At 44.8% G+C, this 20,481-nt stretch overlaps 1 protein-coding gene across 1 annotated transcript in view; it reads left to right on the top strand.

Moving 5' to 3' along the window:
- Nucleotides 1–20,481, top strand: part of ARHGAP25 (Rho GTPase activating protein 25) — a 77,188-nt gene that overhangs the window by 12,977 nt on the left and 43,730 nt on the right. The window contains exon 2 of the mRNA XM_006092981.3: nt 19,321–19,520. Coding sequence (XP_006093043.1) covers nt 19,321–19,520 — 200 coding nt within the window. The remainder of the gene's footprint in view (nt 1–19,320; nt 19,521–20,481) is intronic.

The following is a 20,481-nucleotide window of genomic DNA, read 5'->3' as shown; positions in this document are numbered from 1 at the left end:
AGGTTCATGCCACCATTTCATCAGCTTCAAAATAACTTGACGTGTGTGTACAGTGGATGATTGCATTTGGGGCTCTGCTTATTGTGTTGGGCAGTGATTTACTGCACTTTCTATGATCTCACTTGGTTCTTATAACAGGCAGGCAGAAAAATTACCTTCCGCATCCTCTCAGCTCAAAGGAGGTAAAACTTGGACCTGCCAAAAAGAAGAAAAACTTATTAACATGCATGAAATCAGCCATGCAAATTGTGGAACATAGTCATGGTTTTGTTTGTTCCGTAGCAAAGATTGCAAACTGTTCTGCAAGATCGGAAGGGGGGAAAGGACAGATTAATAATTCCTTTTCAAGGAGAGACCTGCTATTTCTCCTTTCAGGTGACCTGAGGCCCATGGCCCTTTGTTTAGCTTTAGGCTTCTAGAAGAGAGGTGGCGCTATTGTCACTTTTTTGGATGAATATAACAGGGCTCCTTGGGGCTATTTCACCAGCTCTTGCTCTCAGAGGGCTCCCAGTCTCCATAGGTGGCCACAGGCATGGCCTTTGTAACCTTGACACTTTGGACGGTGTTGACTGGAGCAAGGTAGGCAGATGACTCAAGATGCATCTATCTTGTTTTCTCTCAGTCTGAAGTCCATAGAGAATGGGTGTTTGGAACTGAGCCCTGCAAGTTGTAGGGCACTAACAGGATGGCCCTTGAGCTCTGGTAAGAGCTCATCACTAGCGAAATCTACCTTGATTTTTACCTCTGAAGCCATGTTATTTTTCTCAACATTTCTTAGATTTTTTGAAATAATATGCTATCCTTAAATAATTGTACACACATGCACATGCTTTATCTATCTATCTACCTATCGATAGATATGTACGTGTCTATATTTATATCAGGGTTTCTCAACCTCAGTATTATTGCCATTTGGGACCAGACAATACTTTGTTGTCTGGGGCTTCTCTGTGTATCGTAGGCTGTTTAGCAGCATCCCTGGATTCCACTCAGTTAATGTCAGTAGCAGCCCTCTCACTTGTGACAACTAAAAATATCTCCAGACATTGCCAAATGTCCCCTAGGGGTAAAAACCATCTGTCTATCATCTATCTATCTATCTATCTATCTATCTATCTATCTATCTATCTATCTAATATTATAAAAGGCTAATATGCAAATTGACCAAACTGCAGAATGACCAGTCACTATGATATTCACTGATAACCAGGGGACAGATGCTCAATGCAGGAGCTGCCCTCTGGTGGTCAGTGCGCTACCACAGGGGGAGTGCCACTACCACAGGGGGAGTGCCACTCAGCCAGAAGCCAGGCTCATAGTTGGCTAGCACAGCAGTGGCACAGCACTAAGGATGTCCAACTGCTGGCTTAGGCCCGCTCCCCATGGGCCTAAACCATCAGTCAGACATTCCCTGAGGGCTCCCAGACTGTGAGAGGATGCAGGCCAGGTTGAGAGACCCTCCCCCAGAGACCCCCACTCCTCCCAAGTGCATGAATTTCGTGCACCAGGCCTCTAGTCTATCTATATTAAATCAGCTTGACTCAGAATCTGTTTCTTGCAGCCAAAAATTTATTGACTAAGACAATGATAAAGCATGGAGAAATTATGTGAATACAGCAAGTTAGCAGCATAACCAAGACTGGATAGCAGGTCTCCTGGACACTACCCAGTAGGCTTCCTACTACTTTCCCCAAGAGAATTCCTTTGCAAGGTCTTTAAACCCACTATCTTGCCAACATTGTGCTATCCCTTATGCTAAAACCAGTACCACTGGAATTAACAGATTGTGTGTGTGGAATGAAACATCCCTTGCTCTAGTCTCTTATTTGTCTGGGACACCACAGTGAATAATCTGTGTGAGGAGCACGGTTGGATGTTTTTCACAGGAATGTGGGCTTGTTGCTGGGGATGGCAGGCCTGGCCTTCCCTAACATCCAGGAAAGGGACAAGCTAAATGTAGGGGCACAGATACCAACTCTGTTATCCTGTTCCCTTACAACTTGGGGAGATTTAGCTTGGTATGTTGGTCTTCCCACATTTCCATGTTTTTTGAGGCCAAACACCTCACTCAAGTCACTGGGAAGTGGTAGATATCACTTGTTTTCCATTCAGAACTTGCATTAGCTATGGAAACTTCTGAAGGTCAGGACAGGGTGAGAATATCAGACGATTCTGTGTAACAAATGTGAGCAGATGAAAAAGATTGTTTTGAAATCGAATAAAATGTGTTCATTTTGGTCTGCAGTTATGAGTTTGGCAAATGCGCAGTCATGTGATAACCACCACAACCAAGATACTGAACAGTTTCATCTCTTTTTTTGTTAACCGCCCTTCACCAGCCGCAGTCCTGGGTAACCACTCATCTGTTCTTCATCCCTCTCGTTTTGCTATTTCCAAAATGTCATATAAACGAAATCATACAGTATGTAGCCTTTGGAGTCTGATATATTTCACTCAGCAGAATGCATTTGAGATTCACCCATGTTATTGCTTAAATACACACATTTTTGTCCTTTTTATTGGTCCCTAGTGTCCCATTGCATGGATGTAGCCCTTCATCAGTTGAAAGACTTTGGGGTTGATTCTAATTGTTGGAAATTATGAATAAGCTGCTATAAATATGTGATCACAGGTGTGAACATAAAGTCTCATTTCTCATGGGTAAATTTTGAGGAGTGGGACGGCTGGGTCATATGTTTAACGTTGTAAGAAATTGCCAAATTGTTTTCCAAAGCAGCTGTACTATTCTGTGCTCCCACCAGCCATGTACGACAGTTCCAGCTGCTTCTCATCCTTACCAGGCCTTGAGATTGTTGCTTTGTCTTTAAATTTTATTTTAGTGATCCTAAAATGCTTGCAGTGGTGTCTTATTGTGGTCTTACTTATTGTCTTCCTGCTGACTAATCACCTTGAGCATCTTTTCACTCATTGAAGTGTCTATTCAAATATTCTGCCTGTCTTTAAAATCGGTTTGTTTTCTTATTGTTGAGCTTTGAGAATGCTTTAGATATCCTGGATATAATTCCCTTGGCCACATAAGTGATTGAAAATATTTTCTCCCAATCTGTGTGTGGCTTACTTTCATTCTCTTAGTGCCTTTCACAGAGCAAAACTCCTTATTTTGATGAAGTCCAATGTCACATTTTTCTCTCATAGACTGCACGTTTGATGTCAAGGGCTGTTTTCCAGAATCCCAACCCAGGATAGTGTGTAGATATCAATATGTTTCATAAGTGGCAAAGACTCTTTGATCCTCTCATTCAGCCTTTGCAATAGTTTGCAAACATGTTCTCTCGTTTTTCCTCTGCAGCTCTGCCCATGTGAACACACCCACACACTTCAGCCTTACAAACACAGATTTCCTGTGTCACTGTGAACCTCAGCCCTCCCTTCCCAGGCCTCCTCCCAAAGATCACAAAAGTCACATTTTCCAAAGCATTTTTTTTATTGTGCAGGGGAAAGTGCTGGGAGACTAGAATAGTCAGTGCTACTTTTATAGTTGAACACTCTCAATCCTCTTTCGCAAACTTATGCAAGTAGGAAAGGCATTCTGGAAGCCCATCTCCTCAAAAATATATTCGTACAGCAAAACTCGAGCTATGTATCAACGGAACTTAATGTTCAAGTCAATTAATTGGCTGTGTTTTTCTACTTGTATTTTGAAACTACCTTCCCATATATTAAAAGGAAGAGATGTTTTCAGGGACTGCTCCCTGAAAACACTTCTCTTGGTTTGAAGTCAGCCATATCATAGTCGGTACAATAAAATAATGCTAGGAAGGAGGAGAGAGCGCAAGGGTGGAGTTGAAGGAGAATAAATGGTTCATCCCTGAGCACACAAAGTAAATCCTTTCTTCCATTTTTAAAAATTGATGTTAAAATATTATGAATTCTTTCCTAAATGTGCCCACGACAGTTTGTTATGAGACATATCAATTATTTTGTTGGGTGAATCTCTATTTAGTGCATGTTTGGAGTTTAGTAAGACTGTCCCCTTAAAACAAAACCCACCCAAACATTGCAATTAGTTTTCACCTGGAAAAGGTCTCTTATGCCATAAGATGTGCCAGGTCAGAGGTCCTTGAAAATGGGAGTGAATCCTGGTGTCTCAGTGTCAGTCACAAAGTCATTTGTTCATGGTTCCCTTCTCCCACTTCCTGTTTGTCTGTCTGAGCTTCCTGCTTCTTCAGCTTCTGCATCGAGGACTTCAGTGTTTTAGTTCATCCTTCAAGTGACCATCTGCTGAAAGCAAACACATGGGTAAAGAAAAAAGAAAGGGGAATGACATTCTTCTAGTTCTTCCATGGGCAGCAAGAGAGTTGGTGTAGAGGCACGAGAGCCGTCAAGGCATATCAGGGCCAGGCCTGTGTCTGACCAAGAAAGCCCAAGTTGGACAGAGACACTTTGGTTGCTCACAGATGCATGCAGACTAAATCCTAACATTTCTGTGAGAACCTTGGGTGATAAAAGGGAAACCCCCAAGCCATTTCCCCCCCAGACAGCTGATAACGTTTGACAGCTTAGACGAGGAGGCAGGATGTCAGCGGCAGAATCACAGGGGAAATTCTGCCTTCTGCAAAGCCTCACCCATGTACTGCAAACGTAGCCTGCAATGAACAGAAACACCGGTAAACAACATACTTTTATGACAAAGTCAATTCTCAATAATGTCCCACAAGTCAGCAGTTCTAAGCACGACATTGCTGTTGATTTTTTTCTATGTATGTTTCCTAAATTTTAGAATGATTCTTTTTGTCAAACTATAAAAACTTTCAACAGCATTGCAAAATGTCACAGGGATAGAAATTTTCACACATTCCACAATTCTCAATTATATGAGATAGTAGAAATGTCAGAAACTTTTTGCTGTGTCATTTTTTATTTCTTTGAAGTGTCTCACCTGTACATCATTTTTCCTTGCACTGCTAAAATACCAAACACTTGAGCTGATTCCTAAGAACTTATGATTCTTCTACTTTTCAGTAGTTGAATTTTCAGGGACGTAGAGTACTCTCTCAATTCCCTCCTGCTGGTTAGAGACACATTCTTTGCCACCTAAGGAAGTATTCTTAATAATTCGTTTTCTGATACAAATCAATGTTGAACTTTATCACTGCTTCCACTGTGGGTTCCTTTGTGTGTGTGGCAGCTAAATAGATATAGTTCTTGATCTTCCTTATTATTGCTTTATTGTGGTACAATTTAAATGCCATAAATTATTTTGTTTTATGTGTACAATTCAATGATTTTTAGTAAATTTATAACATATAGCATCAGTACAATGCAGTGTCTTTGTTGTTAATCCTCAACCCATGATATTTTTTCCATTGGTTTTTAGAAAGAGTGGAAGAAAGGGAAGTAGGGGGGGAGAGAGAGAGAGAGAGAGAGAGAGAGAGAGAGAGAGAGAGAGAGAGAAACATTAATGTGAGAGAGACATATCAATTGGCTACCTTCTGCATACACCACAACTGGGACCAGGGGTCGAATCTGCAACCTAGGTACATGCCCTCACCAGGAATTGAACCTGAGACCATTTGGTCTGCAGGCTGGCTCTAACTATGAGAAACACCATCGCAGGGCAGTCCAGTGCAGTTTTAAAACAGCTTTACCACCCCCAGAAGGTTGCCTCCTGCCATTTCCAGTCAATCCTTGCTCTCACCCTCAGCCCAGGCAACCACTCATCTGCTTTCTGTCCCTAGAGGATTGCCATTTGTGGGTATGTTTTATACATGGACTCATAATATGTTGTCTTTTGCATTCAGCTTCCTTCTCTTTGCATAACGTTTTTGAGGTTCACCATGTGTAGCATGTGTCAGTACCTCATTCCTTTTTATTCTGGGGTGGTGTTGCACAGCCTGGCGATCCTGCATTGTGTTTACCATCCACCAGCTCATGGAGCCTGGACTGTTTCCAGTTAGACCATTATGAATACCCCTGCAGGGGACATTTGCATGGAAGTTTTGTGGACGTGTGTCTCACTTCCCACGGATAGATTCCTAGATGTGGAATGGCTGGGTGGCATGGTAAGCTTATGGGTAATGTTTTAAGAACCGTCCAGTTTAAAGAGAGTAGCTCCTCCTCTGTTCAGGGTGCTTCTTTTTCTCATATCCCTTTCCCTCATCAGTGCAGGGCCTCAGTTTAGGAGCCAGCAAGACAGGGCCACCATTGATTTCTCTGGCAGGACTCTGGGCACCGGGGGTGCACTGGCAGTCACATGCCCCAGCCAGGCCTCTGTTCTGTGAGCACTTCCGGAAGTGGCTCTTGGGGTCTCCACCTGTCCCCCGCCTCCAGCAGTGATGCTCTTTTCTGGATGTTGGTGCAGATTCTTTATGGAACATTCTAGCCCCTGTTCTGAGGCAGCTGTTCCCTATACAGTATATACTGAATTGTGGGTTGGTTAGCTTTTGTCAGGTCAGATGCCCACCACCTGCATCTTATAGAAATCCTCCCAAGAGAGAGCACATAGATAGCATCCTTCCTTACTTCTACTTTCATTTTCCATTTTTCTTTCATTATCACTGAAGCAATTCTTTGGTTATTGCCATGGATATTTGGAAATGGAACTGTTACACCATGAGGTCAAACCGCATGGAATTCCAAGTGGTTCTTCCTTCCTGAGCACTCTTAGAGTAACCTCCTTTCATGCTCCCTCGGCATTCCCGCTGTCCTTTCTTCTTAGCCCCAAAGAAAATTTCTGGGATGTCTTGGCTGACAGCTCCAAGCTGTACTGGTCCTTTCCTTCCCAGAGTGCTTTTTCCTTTATATTCTTTCCCAAATAATGAACCCCTCATCTGCTGCCCTTTCTCTACTTGTATACTCTGCATACAAACTGTTAGTATGCAAAAAATATAAGAGTTGGGGGGCTGAGAAGGATCTTAGCAAGCATCTTTGTCAACAACCTCATTTTATATATGTATAAACTTTGTGAACGACAACAAGAATAATAAGCAAATCTATACCTACTTTACATGTTGTAAAGGACACATATATTGTCTCTTGCTGGTACAATGTCCCATCGGGCACAGAAGGGTGATTTGCCCAAGGTGACAGAGCTAGCTCTTGAATGCTCAATTTCAAAATTTTTGGAATTTGCTTTGGTTTAGATTCTGTAAATTCTTCCTAACACTGGGACAGATTCCTCTCAGTGATTTCATCTTTCTTGACCCACTTTAAGTCTTAAAATGTGTAGATTGGGAAACTCAGCCTTCAGGTCATTGAAGAGAAAACTGATATAGAACATTTACAAATAACTTTAAAAAAAATAAAAAAAAATGACAGCAAATAGGAGACAGAAAAATTAGCCATAATCCAACATCTCTGGAAAATAACCAGTCTTATGTGAATCTTGCCATTTTGTTTTTCTGTGCTACACCTCATGTGTATCTATGCTTTTCCTATGTCACAATGTGTGTGTATAACATGTATTTTTTTAACAAAATGTACTTACCCTATATGTACTATTTTGGAAGAAGCAATTTTTGACTTTACTCATAAATTCAATGTGTTCCCATGAATTTAAAGCATTTACTTTAAGGCTATATAGTATTTTACTTTATGATATAGCATACTTCATTCAGCCGACTCTGTGTTATTGGACATTTAGTTGTATACATTTACTGCAGTGAATACATTTGTAAATAAACTTAATATACATATATTATTGTTTTAACTAAATTATTAGAAGACATCCTTGATTAAAAGGGCATGGATGCATTTGCCATTTTGATATGTAAAGTCTGGTTTAGAGTTGGAGAGATCTATCCAGAAGGTGGTGGTTCTGTGATATTTTGGAGTTCAGGTATTACCCTAGAATAAATAGGCCACACAGCCTATTGAGCTGTCGGTCCTTGAGTAATAGTTACGGTGACTTTTGTCTTCCTACTTCCTGCCCTGCGTTTTTAAGGGGACTGCAAAGGGGATCTTCTTTAACCTAATATTAAAACTCACAAACACTCTAACCAGAAACTTATCAAACCATCTTGTTTAATCAAAGTCATCCAGAGTATGTATTTTGCAAAATCAACTTTTCTTAATCAATTAAAGGAATGCATCTCTAGAAGCATATGTTTTTGGAGTAGAAATGGAGTCCTGCATCAGGTGGCAAATTAAGTTTGATGCATTGCACCTACAATAGGATTACTACACAAAGCTGTTGGCTGACATATGTTTTAAAGGTCAATAAAAAAATTTAGAGTTGAATAGGGGTTCAAGATGGTTTATTTCCATCCTTTTATTTTACAAATGAGGAAATGAAGGTTCAAAAGGGCCCAGAGAATTGCACAGCTGGCTTATGTCTGAGCTAGAACTTGAACCTGGGTCTCTTGATGCCTAATCAGATACACCTTTCACTGCACCATACTGCCTGCCCCTCTACCACGGGGCCAGGGGAGTTATCAAGTGTTGATGATTGTGTTACATTGGTAGGCTGTGGCCTATCAGTTCCTCCAACTTTTGCCACTGCAAACACTGATAACCAGTCACTCCATTCTTCTAGTGAGCCTGTACTAGGCCCTAGATGCCCCAATGTTACTCCCAGTCAAAAGGAATTGTCATTTGAGACAAAGCCTTCCCTGCAACCACTCTTTTTCGAAGTGGGGCTGTCCACTCCTCTTTCTCACACACACACACACACACACACACACACACACACACACACACACACCATCAACATCACTAACTGAAGAAAAGTTGGCTTTACAGGAAATACTATCCATAACTGGAAACACCAGGAGTCCCTCGGTTCTTCCCCTTCATTAACTGATAAAATGACAGTGCAGGGGAAATGGACGGGCAGGGTCTGTTCCGGAGGGAATGTGTACGTGTGTGGTACAGCATCTGCACAGTATCATTCTGCTGTGCTCGGAGGAGTCACTAACAGGTCTGGAAATGCAGGCCTGGGAAAACGAGCAAGTTGAAGTTCAGGGTGATAGCTGACGTGTGAAAAAAAAGCCTAGTAGAATCTTGAAAAAGAGTGTTTTTATTATATACATATTTCAAACCGCAACACAGAGAATAAGTATAATGAACCTCCATGTGTATCTTTTACTGAAATTCAAGAATTGTCAAGGTTTTGTCACATTTGCTTTATCTATCCCTTTCTTTGCTGAGATGTTTTTAAGCAAATCCCAGGCACTATGTTTTTATTCCTCACACTTGAGTATACATCTTTGAAAATATGAACATTTAATTTTTTTAACAGTTATTGGTGGAGAGAGCTCCATGTCTCCACTGGTTGCTAGTGGGAGTGGGCTCTTTGCGATATCCCAAGAAAAGGAATTTTCTGAGATTTGCACGGGAAGATAAGATATCGTAGGAAGCTTTATTTCTGTGGAATCAACCCCCTGAGTTTCCAAGGTCCCATAGAAGTCCCATTTTGCTTTCAGTAGAGCTAAAATCAAAGCCAGTGTCCAGAGTCTCTGGACTATGGTGGGTATAATCCAATCCAGCATCAGGCTAGTTTAGTGTGTGTTTCCTGCTGCAGTCCATCAGTCCATTGCATTTAGGGCCTGAAGGGTCACATGGCTATGGAGGAAACATGGGCAAATGCAGGAAGCAGGAGCAAAAGCAAAGGAACCAGAGAGCCAAGAGCCAAGAGTCACAAGAGAGCTCCTTTGAGGGGTTTTGTAGTCCCAAATTTTCATGGGTTTGCAGTGGCCTTGCCTACTCTAGCCAATTCATGATTCCCCAGGCTTGATGATAGGCAAGTATCTTACCTATGTCATCTCGACTCACTGTGCATATGCCCATCTTCCCCTTTGTCCAGCCCCTTCCCCCAGTGTTTAGCAGGGAATGGGCTGGTGGTTCCCTGGGGAGTGTGAATTTGCAGCTTCCTGGTGAAGCTGCCCAAATGACACACTTATAATGTCGGCCTTCCCTTTGCTTTTTTACTATTATTGATAACTGCCTAATTACAGTGCTATCACAGCTGCATTGCCTGATCACACTTACCAAAACTAATTAATAATTTATTGGTATCATATTCTCTATCCATAACCTATTGTGTTAATATTCAATAGACTTTTTATTAGGTTGTAGAATAAGAGAATCATATTCTGACTTGCATGCCAGGCCCATCCCACTGCAAGAATTGTTCCTGGTTCACATTCTTAGTGAAATTACAAGGTTAAAGATCACTATTTCTGAAAACCAGTGAAGGCCCCAAGAGTGACATAGTCAAGGCCGAGTGCTTGGTCATCAATACTAGTCCTTGAGCATTGCCAGGGCTGAATTGCTGCTGTGGCTGCTGGGGCCACGGAATTCATTTGACTCTATAAAATACAAATACGTTAAGTACAAATATTAGTGACTGAGCAAAACCTCTGACCTAGAACAAACGACTGGCTTTGACAATGAAAAGGTTAGTACCTCTAATGCCCTCCTGCTTTAGCACACCATGTTGCTGCAGAGCACAATGTCCCATAGTCTTGCGTGATGCCAAGGCCTTCCTTATGTGGCTGTCTGGGAAGGCTGTTAGCTTGATACACAGTTAAACAGCCACATCGTCTACAACAATTGCCAAATCTCCACTTCTCCTTGTGCCGAGGAATAGGCAGCCCCGCAGTGCTTAGGAGGAAGCAGTCACAATTCTGTAAGCTTCTTGTTATTATACTTGGCTTCCTGTTATGCAAAAATAGGCAGAGGGGGCTGTGAAGTGTTGCAACTGATAGAGCCATACACCCACAAGAAGCAACTGCACTGGAAATTCCTGTGAAACATACAAGCACACCAGAGGGGTGGCCCTGAAAGGCATCCAGTCAAGCGAATTTGCCAGAGTGCAAAAGACTTTGCAAGCCTAAGAAGAAACAGAAAACCAATTCTCTCTCTCCCTTCCTCCCTGTCTCCACCCCCACCTTCTCTCTCTCTCTCTCTCTCTCTCTCTCTCTCTCTCTCTCTCTCTCTTTCTCTCTCTCTCTCTCTCCTTTCTATTGCTACCGTTGCCACATTTTTGCCTCTTCCTGCAAAAGACATAGCCATGTATGCTAGGTCCCTTTCTAAAGCAGAATTTGCTCTTTTGGGTTGAAATGCTCGCTTGTCAAACAGTGAAGGACATTTCTACAAGCGATAGAACATGGGGAAATTAAACCTGCTCAATTCCTGCCAATGGTAGCAGGCAGCCAGGGAACAACTTTTAGATCTTTTCTTTTTTAATGAGGGTATGTAAATTTGCTTCCCCTGTGAGAGTGCTGAAAAACCCCGTGTGATTGACTTGCAGGTGCACACACAGAGCAAGCCCCTTTGCTGCCCTCAGTCACAGTGTGTTGCCTTTGACATGGGCCAGAGTTTTCCCTATACCAACATTAAAAACGAAACTTAGAAATAAAAAAAAATCTAGGAGAGTAATCACAGGATAAATTCATTCTGAACTCTACATGCCAGGTTTTGAAAGTAGAAAGATATTAAAAGTTCCCCATTCAGGAGGGTGATTTATCATGGAGGGTGGAGGGCTTTGGAGAGGGGGATATGGGGGGTAGAGAAAGCAAGATGCGAGTTTCTGAAGTTAGAAGACCTAATTTTCTCCAATGTGGGCCATCTTCCCTGTGTGATAATTGGACAGAGTGTCTGCATGTGTGTGGTGTATGTGGGGATTGTGTGTGTGCGTGTGCATGTGTGTGTGTGTGTGTACGTGTGTGTGTGCAGGATGTAGGCAACGGTGTAGGTATCCCTGTTTATCAGGGAGGCGGTGATGTCGTGTCTGCTACTTCACACGTCCCCCAGCAGCTCCCTTCTCAGCTGGGGTGGGGCGTGGGCTGTGAGCTGGCTGTGAGGGCTGGGCCCACCTCAGGTTGGTTACATGTTCCTTTCTCCCACGCCTCGGCCACACTGGGCTTTGGTCAGAATCCTTAAATCTCTTCAAATGAGCTTGGGCAGAGGGCTGGTAAGACACAGCAGGACTGCCTAATATGTCTATTTCCTGTTGGGGCGTCAGCACAGCCTCACGATGCACTTGAGGTTTCGGTGCCATTACGTTGTCACTTTTTGTTCCAAGGCCAGCTGAGCCTTGCAGAGCACACATTGGATGGAAAAAAAAATAACACAAATTTGTTTATGCATAATATTAAGGCAAAATGGGTGGAGGCTGAGGCAGGTGCCTCACGTGATGGGTTAGGAAGAATGGCTTTGTTCCCTTCCCAGATGAAGAGGGGTGTCGTCTCTCCTTCACTTCACTCTACTGTCTAACCCTGTGAATTATTATACACTGATTCTCAATGCCAGTGCCTCTCCCCACCACTAGAATACATGCTTCTCCAGGGGCTGCGTGGATACTGGACTTTGAAATCAGATTTCTAGCCGTGTAACTGGGGCAGACCATCTCACTTCTCTGAGCTTCAGTTGCTCGTCCATAACATGGGGATGACAATACAGTGCTTACCATAAAGCATTCGAGTGAGCATTAAATGAAATGAGACTTATAAAGTGTTTGTATTAAACATGTCACTATTGATATGGACTGTTATTACATCAGGAATGACATCTTCTACTGGCCACCCTGCTGAGGGGGCAATTGTGAACATATCTAGATATTTCACAATTAGGTAAACTGGCCAATATTTGTTGCCAATATAAAATGCCCGATAGTGGCTCACATTTCATTCTAAAATGTTCATCTGATTCACTCAGCAAATATGTACTGGGCACCTTCAATTGGCCAGATGCGCTTCTAGGAGGTGTGGTTACATTGGTGAAGAAAAATATATAAAATCCCCTGCCACTGGGAACCCACTTCCTGATGGTTGAGCTTCCATTCTACACTTTCATCTTCGGTACCCTTTTCTCGTTCTACCAGATAAACTAGATGCTTACCTCTCCTTAACACTTTGTAATCCATGACTTGATTGCTAATCCCACTTTTTTACTCAAGGCAAGTATGACATCATGAAATGGGCTGCAATTGAGGCAACCATGGCAACAGGGAGTGGTGGACTGCATTTTTGTGTGCCAGATGCACAGTAAATATTTGAAACCCCGTAAGTCTCGAGTTCACTAATTTAGATGGTTTCTTTTATTTTTAAAACCATGCCCTCCCTGTGCATAAGAAGTGCCCAATACATTTTTCTGATTGATTAGGGATAAGAAAGATGAGTTTCTTTGTTAAAGGGAACCCATGCTGTATATGTTTTATTTGAACATTATTTTCTCTCTGTGTAATGTGCCCACACATCTTTTCTGTCTTCTATCAAAGTTTATCTCCATAGTCTCAAGTTAAAAATGCTTCCCTCGCCCAGCTGGTGAGGTTCAGTGGTTGAGTTTCAACCCATGCACCAAGAGTCACGGGCTTGATTTCCGGTCAGGGCACATGCCTAGGCTGTGGGCTCGATCCCCAGTGCAGCGCATGCAGAAGGCAGCAGGTCGATGTTGATGTTTTTCTCTCATTGATGTTTCTATCTCTCCCTCTCCCTTCCTCACTCTCTAAAATAAATAAAAACATATATTTTTTAAAAATGCTTTCCTCAATGCTCAAGTCCTCTGTGCTCATCCTTTCTTTTGGTTTCAGAACATCTATTGTGTTACTTTTCCGATCTGAGATTTTCATGTCACTCAAATCTCCTGGCTTTTGCTTGCACCTCTTTTTCTCCCTAACCTCTTTCTTAATCCACAGGCTTTACCTATCAAAACCAGAACTCTGGGAAGTCTAAAGCCCTCAGTCCACCCTCACATTTCATCATGGCCAGAACCAGGCTCCCTACCTGTTCATACCCACCTGGTTCTCTGGCTTCCTTCCCTGCTTCCATGAGCAGGTCTCCTATGTCTATGAGCTACTCGGGGGCAGGGTTGTGTCCGGTTGATCTTATGTCCCAGAAGCCTCCACAGTTCCTGGTCCATGCCGAGTGCTTAGCCAATGTGCATCACATGAGTGGATAGAGAAGGCTACCTTATCTGAGCCACTCAAACTACAATCTCACAAATTCTTTGCCTCCCAATCTTCCTTGTTCAGACAGTTGCTGAGGTCTGGTGGCCTGCCTCACAACTGTCTCTCTTATTCTTTCCTTTCCTACTGCCACCATCCTAATTCAGGTCTCTGGATTTGCACCTGAAATATTGTACAATGTCCAGCTAGTCTTCTCTTTTGCTCTCTCTCTCTCTCTCCTTTCTTCATCCCCTCCCTCTTTCATTTCTTCTTCCTTTTCCCTCATTTAGCATAAAATCGAGCCTCTCTCTCTCTCTCTCTCTCTCTCTCTCTCTCTCTCTCTCTCTCTCTATATATATAATATATATACATACATACATATATGGCTTATATGCAAAGTGTCCCCTCGGGAGTTTGACCAGGATACCAGGAGTTTGATTGCTCATTATGATGTGCGCTGACTACCGGGGGGTGGCGCGGAACGAAGAAAGGCCCCGGCTGGCAGCCAGAAGGCCCTGATCAGCCCTGATCGCCGGACAGGCCTAAGGATCCTACCCGTTTATGAATTTCGTGCGCTGGGCCTCTAGTACTATAAGAATAGTGCTAATAATAATAGCTTCCATTTATAACAGCTATGTTTTAAGAAGCAGACATTGACTAAAGCCTGTCCACTCATCATTATTAATACTTATAGATTAGCCACCTCTCAAGGTATGTATTATTATCACAATTTCACAGAGAAGGAAGCAAACCCCCAGAGATAGAACATGACTCACCCAGGGCTGTGTATATAAAAGCATGTGCCCTATTTCACCCTGCCTTCTCTTTGTCAGGAACTGTGGTAGGTGCTGGGGAATACAAGGATGAGCAAGGCCAAAGCATCAAGACAGAGTCCTGTTTTCTTATAGTGGAGAGGGAGGGCATTAAGAAAAACGATCAGGCAGGAAGGTAAGTGCTTTGATGGGCACACGACCCAGTTAAGAAGGAATGGAGCCCAGGAACTAACTGAGTCTGACTGGGCTGAGAAGGCTTCTCATAGGAGGTGTGGCCTGGACTAAATCTTAAAAGATGAATGAGAGCTTCCCAAGAGGTAAAATTAGGGGTGGATGGGCATGGAGAATATTCCAGCAAAGGGAATAGCATTTTGTCATGGATGAAGTGTGGGCTGGTATTCAGGAAGAACAGGGAATGTAGTAGGAAAACCACCAAGGACTCTGAACCCCATGGTAGGGAGTTCAGCCTCCATCTTGTAGGAAAAAGATGTTGGAGGGTCAGCTGAGGCTTTTAGGCAGGAGAGTGACATGGCCATATTTGTGTTTTAGTGGGACCATGTCATGATGTCGTCAATGGACTAAAGGTGGGTCTGGTAGGAGGAGACGGGTCAGAGAACTATTGTAGAAATCCAAGGAGAGGACAGAAGGGCCAAAAAAGCCAGGTCAGGTTAGTGGGGAAGGCCCCGTGTTTAGTAATGATGACACTCAGATTCAGAGAAGTGCTGACTGATAGAACTTTCTGTGATGATGGACATGCCGTCTATGTTGTCCACCACTCTAGCCAGGAGCCACAGCGGGATACTGAGCACTTGAAATGTGGCTGGTGTGACTGAGGAACTGAATTTAGTTTCTTAATTATTTTCATGGACATAGGCACTCATGGCAAGTGGCTACTGCATTGAAAGCACAGTGCGAGGGGCTGTTCTCTCTCTCTACTCCGGTAAGGGTGAGTCGCTGACTTCACGAGCCCTCATTTCCCCCTGGTACAGAGCGTTCTGTAAACGCTTAGCAAGTGCCTTCCTCCTCGCCTCCCTGGTCTGCCTGCAGCCCCCTCTCCAGCCCACAGCCTGGTTCAGAAATCCCTTCCGAAGGCCGGGGAGCATGCACATAGTGTGCAAGGACTGGCTCCCAAGCGAAGCTTATCACAGTTATTATTTTCATTATGAGAAATAGCTCCATAAATAGTAACAGATTTCTTTGTTTACTTTGTCCGGGAACAAGTCACACCCACAAAGAGAGACTGTTCAAAGGAACTAATAGGAAAGGTTAGTTAAAACTAAGTGAAACTCAAGGCCCAGCAGGCTTTCGTCCTTGATATTTAAATCATCTCATGATATGCCCGGCTGATGAGCAACGCTGAGGGCTGAGGTGGGAGACGACCCTGACACAGGACAGAAAGTTCCCCTGCTTAGTTACTGGAGTCCCGCCCTGTCATCTCCCCCAGGTTGGGGCCTCAGCAGTGCAGAGGTTTGCACTGAGCCATCCACACCCTAACTTGTAACACATGACCCATGACCACAGTCCCACCGCCCACGTTGGAGACTGTCATAGGCACTCCAGAAACACGGTGCATGTGTGGGTGGACAGCGTTGTATCTGGAATATAAAAGATGGTTAGTCAAGGCCTTGGCAATATGCAGGCAGACAGGTGGCTGTCTACTTGTTACGAGGGGCATCTAATCCCCTCCTGGCTGAGTCTAAGAACATCAGATTTGCATACCTCCTCCTGCCTTTGCCAGGCCATTCTGCAATGCACAGACGCTTCCAGAGGGAGGTTTGGGGTTTTGTTTGTTTGTTTTTGTGGTTGTTGCTTTTGCCACAACAGAGCATAAACAATTTCTCAGAACTAACCATAGAATAATATCCCAGCAACTGAGTTCTTCTGTGCAGAGTTAACTCCCTTCAATCTGCAGTGTCTTTTTGGCTCCTGTGCCTGCATCCCACTTCTTCGGTGCCGTTGGAGACCTTGAGGTTCTCCTGTCTCCTGTGGTGGTTCCAACGATTTCTGTGGCTCTCTGGGAGGAGCCCATGAAGCTTGAGTCCTCATAATCACCAGGTGGTACCTGTCTGTTTTCCTCCTCTCTTGTGCTGGCTCCTCATGGTGACATGATCATTCAGAAGCCAAGTGAAGACTCCAAATTATGCCCCTGCTAGGAGGGGGCCTCCCTCACCCTTCCTCCCAAGTCTAATGTTGCTTCAGCTGCATAGTGACAAAAGTCACATTGGGTTAGGCCACACAGAGGTGAAGAGAATCACCCAGCATCTTCCACAATGCCTTAGTCTTCCCTATGTGTGTGTGTGTGTGTGTGTGTGTGTGTGTGTGAACCACTTTTCATTTCTCCCTACTATCTACTCTCTTTCAAGGTCAGATATGAGTCTTTGCAAGTTACAGTCTCAGAGCTAGAGAGCCACAGAGCTGTATGCAGTTCTTCAGTTCCCTCCTCCCCATTGTATTCCTGCTGAAACCCTCCTACAGTTCCTTCAGATCTTTTACACAGCCTTCGAGTAAGGGACCAGCCCCAGGTCTGTTCTGTGGGTTACAGATGTAAGATCTGGAAGATAGCAGCTAACTAAGGAGCGAGAATCTGAGAAGAATTTTCACTGGGGTTCCAGGACTCATAGATGCAAAGCCATGCTGCTACATTGTCATCAAAATGTCAAATTGCTTTTTACTGCAGTTGAGTATATGCACTCATCTGATGATGTCTGTCCAGAAGGAGGTTGTTGAATCAAGTATGTCTTGTCGCTTGTGTGCAACATAGTATGACCTCTCCAGTCCCTGGTGGGAGGTAAGGGGTGACTGCCAGCTGGTATGTGACAAGAACACAGACCCCTAGTGAGGGTCAAGGGAGCCCAGTTAGGGCAGAGTCCTCATAAGACAGCAATACAGGATTGAAAGGCGACATGTGGATAGGATGATAACTCTGGATACAGTTGGAGTCAGTGGGAGAAAGATTCTCTTTGATGAGTGTCATTGAGTGGGAGAGAACAGGTCAGAGAACTATTGTAGAAATCCAAGGAGAGAACAGAAGGGCCAAAAAAGCTGCCGGACAGGCCTAGAATGAGATAGAGAGAAAGGAATCAAAAGCAATGGGAAAAGTTGTCAATTCGGTGCATTAGCGATAGGGATGAAGGAAGAGAGAAAGCTTGCCGATAGAGTGACTTTTTGAAATGAAGGGGAAGTTTAGGGAGCTCTCAAAGCTGATCTCCATCCTTGAAGTAGGAAGTAAAGTCACCTGTTGATAAAAATGAGTAACATATGCTGCCTTGAACCAGGGACTGTGCTAAGTGGTTGATATATGTAAACTTGTTTAATCTCTATAACAACTTCATAGAGTAGGGACTGTTATTATCCTGTCTTAACCAGGGAGGAAACTGAGGCACAGAGAAGTTGCAGAATGGACTCAGGGTGAAAGGAAGCACTGGTCTCTAACCAGGTGAGAGGCAACTAGGGGAGAGTGGAGTTGGCTTAGTTCAGTCGTGGCTGTTCTGGGAACCCACAAAAGCTGAATAAAAGCATGGTGAGATGGAGACTTCCTCCAGCAAGGAGAGGAATGGAGACACTGGGGACTGGCAAGTGTGGAACACAGTTCAAGGTCAAGGAGATGAGGAGCTGCAAGGTGGTTTCAAGGGCACTGAAACTGTCTGGGAAAGGAGGTAGGTGAGGCTCAGGACATGCTGAAACGGGGCCACAGGCAGGGTGATCCCCCCCCTCATTCCCCGTGGAGGAAAGAAAAGGAGAGAGTTGTTCTGGATGGAGTTACTGTGCAGACAAGCTGTGGACATCCGGTCCTGTTCCAATGGCAGGCAGAGCTCTTACGCAAAAACAAAAGCCAGCAACACAATACAGTGGATTAGAGGGCTTGGATTCAAATTCTGCTTCTGTGTTCTGCTGGCAGATCCATTTTCCTTTCAAACACTTGTGTGCTCTCAGCCACATGGGAGGGACAACTGGACTGAGAAGCAAGAACGCAGCTATGGGAGGCCCTTGGTCCAGTAGAAAAGGCTGCCAGCGCTCTCAGTGAGCAGGGGACAGAATGGCACTCAATGACATTCATCAGGAAAATTCAGGAGGTGCCAGCTTCCTGCATGCGGGCTGTGTGGACAGGGCCCGGGGTTTTGGGGGAGGGGGCTGGGTTTTGGGAGGGGCCTGGGTTTTGGCGGGGTCGGTTGAGGAAGGGTCCTATTTGATGGTGAGACCAGAGCGAAACACACCAGCTCCCCTGGGTGAAGAATGCCCGGCAGCTTCCGGTGCCTCTGCAGCTGCGTGGGACTCACCCTGCACCCTCAGAGCGAGGCATTATTTTCTCTCTCTTGTCAGATACCGACGCCCACGCAGGAAAAAGGAAGCACCTTTTGTCAGATGCTGCGGCCACTTCCTCTTCAGAAGTCTCCAGCCAATCTCGCGCTTTGCAGAATGAGGGGGCCGAGGCCAGCTGCCGGACTGCGTGCGCGCTGGGCCGCGGGGCTCCCCCCTCCTCCTCGGGCTCCTTTCGGCCGGCCTTGGCCTGGGCGGGAGCGGGCAGCTCTCTGGGTCACAGGGGAATTTTCTCTGATACAGATCTGGACCCTTGAGCAGGACCTGGCTGGGGCCCCAGCCGCCTCTCCACCCCCTCGGGGTTTCCTCTCTGGCCTCTCCACCCACGCTCTGCACACTGCTTCATGTCCCTCAGTCAGTCTGCCTGTCTGCTCCTCTCCATAGCTCGGTCCAGGAGCGTGATGACCGGCGAGCAGATGGCAGCCTTCCACCTGTCGTCCACCCCCAACCCGCTGGAAAGGCCCATCAAAATGGGCTGGCTGAAGAAGCAGCGGTCCATCGTGAAAAACTGGCAGCAGAGGTACTTCGTGCTGAGGGCGCAGCAGCTCTACTACTACAAGGACGAAGAGGACACGAAGCCACAGGTACTGCCAGGCTGTCTGTCCCCATTACCAGGGCCCTGTCCCCAGGCCTGCAGGAGGCGGGTATGGAGCCCCCTTAAATCGCTATCAACTCCCAGGGGCCTTCGTACTGGGACTAGACACACATTGATTTGAGAGGAGGTTACTCTCTCCTTTTCACCATTTCCTAGATAAGTAACCTGAGTTGCAAAGATGACAGGGTGACCCTCCTCCAGGAAACCCCAGGTGAATGCCATGGACCTTCCTAAGGGCACCTCTAAGTCAAGGCTGGCAATGTGGTCTTGATGGTAATGCTGAGTATGGGGGCTCAGAGGGAGTGGATTTGGGGGTCAGGAAAATGGATTTGTGGGCTTTCATGTATTTGCTCAATCGATATTTATTGAACATCTATTATGTGCCAGACAGTGTTCTGGGTACTTGGAATAAACCGCTGAGTAAAATTGCCGAAACCGGTTTGGCTCAGTGGATAGAGCGTCGGCCTGTGGACTGAAAGGTCCCAGGTTCGATTCCGGTCAAGGGCATGTATCTGGGTTGCGGGCACATCCCCAGTGGGAGATGTGCAGGAGGCAGCTGATCGATGTTTCTCTCTCATCGATGTTTCTAGCTCTCTATCTCTGTCCCTTCCTCTCTGTAAAAAATCAATAAAATATATTAAAAAAAATAGATAAAAATCTCTGCCATGTAGAACTTAGAAGATGAAGGGAAAGGCAGAGAATAAACATATAAATACAAATGTATGCAGTTTGTTAGAAAAATCACTAGTTCTATGTGAAAAAAATAAAATGAGTTAAGGGGGGGGAGGTCGAGCTACAAGAGGGAGGTGTTACAATTTTAAAAAGGATGGTCAGAATGATCTGTGAAGAGAGTGACATCTGAGCAAGGACTAGGGAGGAGAGACAAGTAAGTAGTCAGACACATCTCTGGCGGAAGAGCACTTTCGGCAGAGGGCTAGCCCGTGCAAAGC

This window comes from Myotis lucifugus, unplaced genomic scaffold (assembly GCF_000147115.1).
Source record: "Myotis lucifugus unplaced genomic scaffold, Myoluc2.0 scaffold_108, whole genome shotgun sequence".
In the NCBI taxonomy this organism is placed as follows: Eukaryota; Metazoa; Chordata; class Mammalia; order Chiroptera; family Vespertilionidae; genus Myotis; species Myotis lucifugus.
Note: the sequence above shows the minus strand (reverse complement) of the source record. Positions and strands in the feature narration are given on the sequence as shown.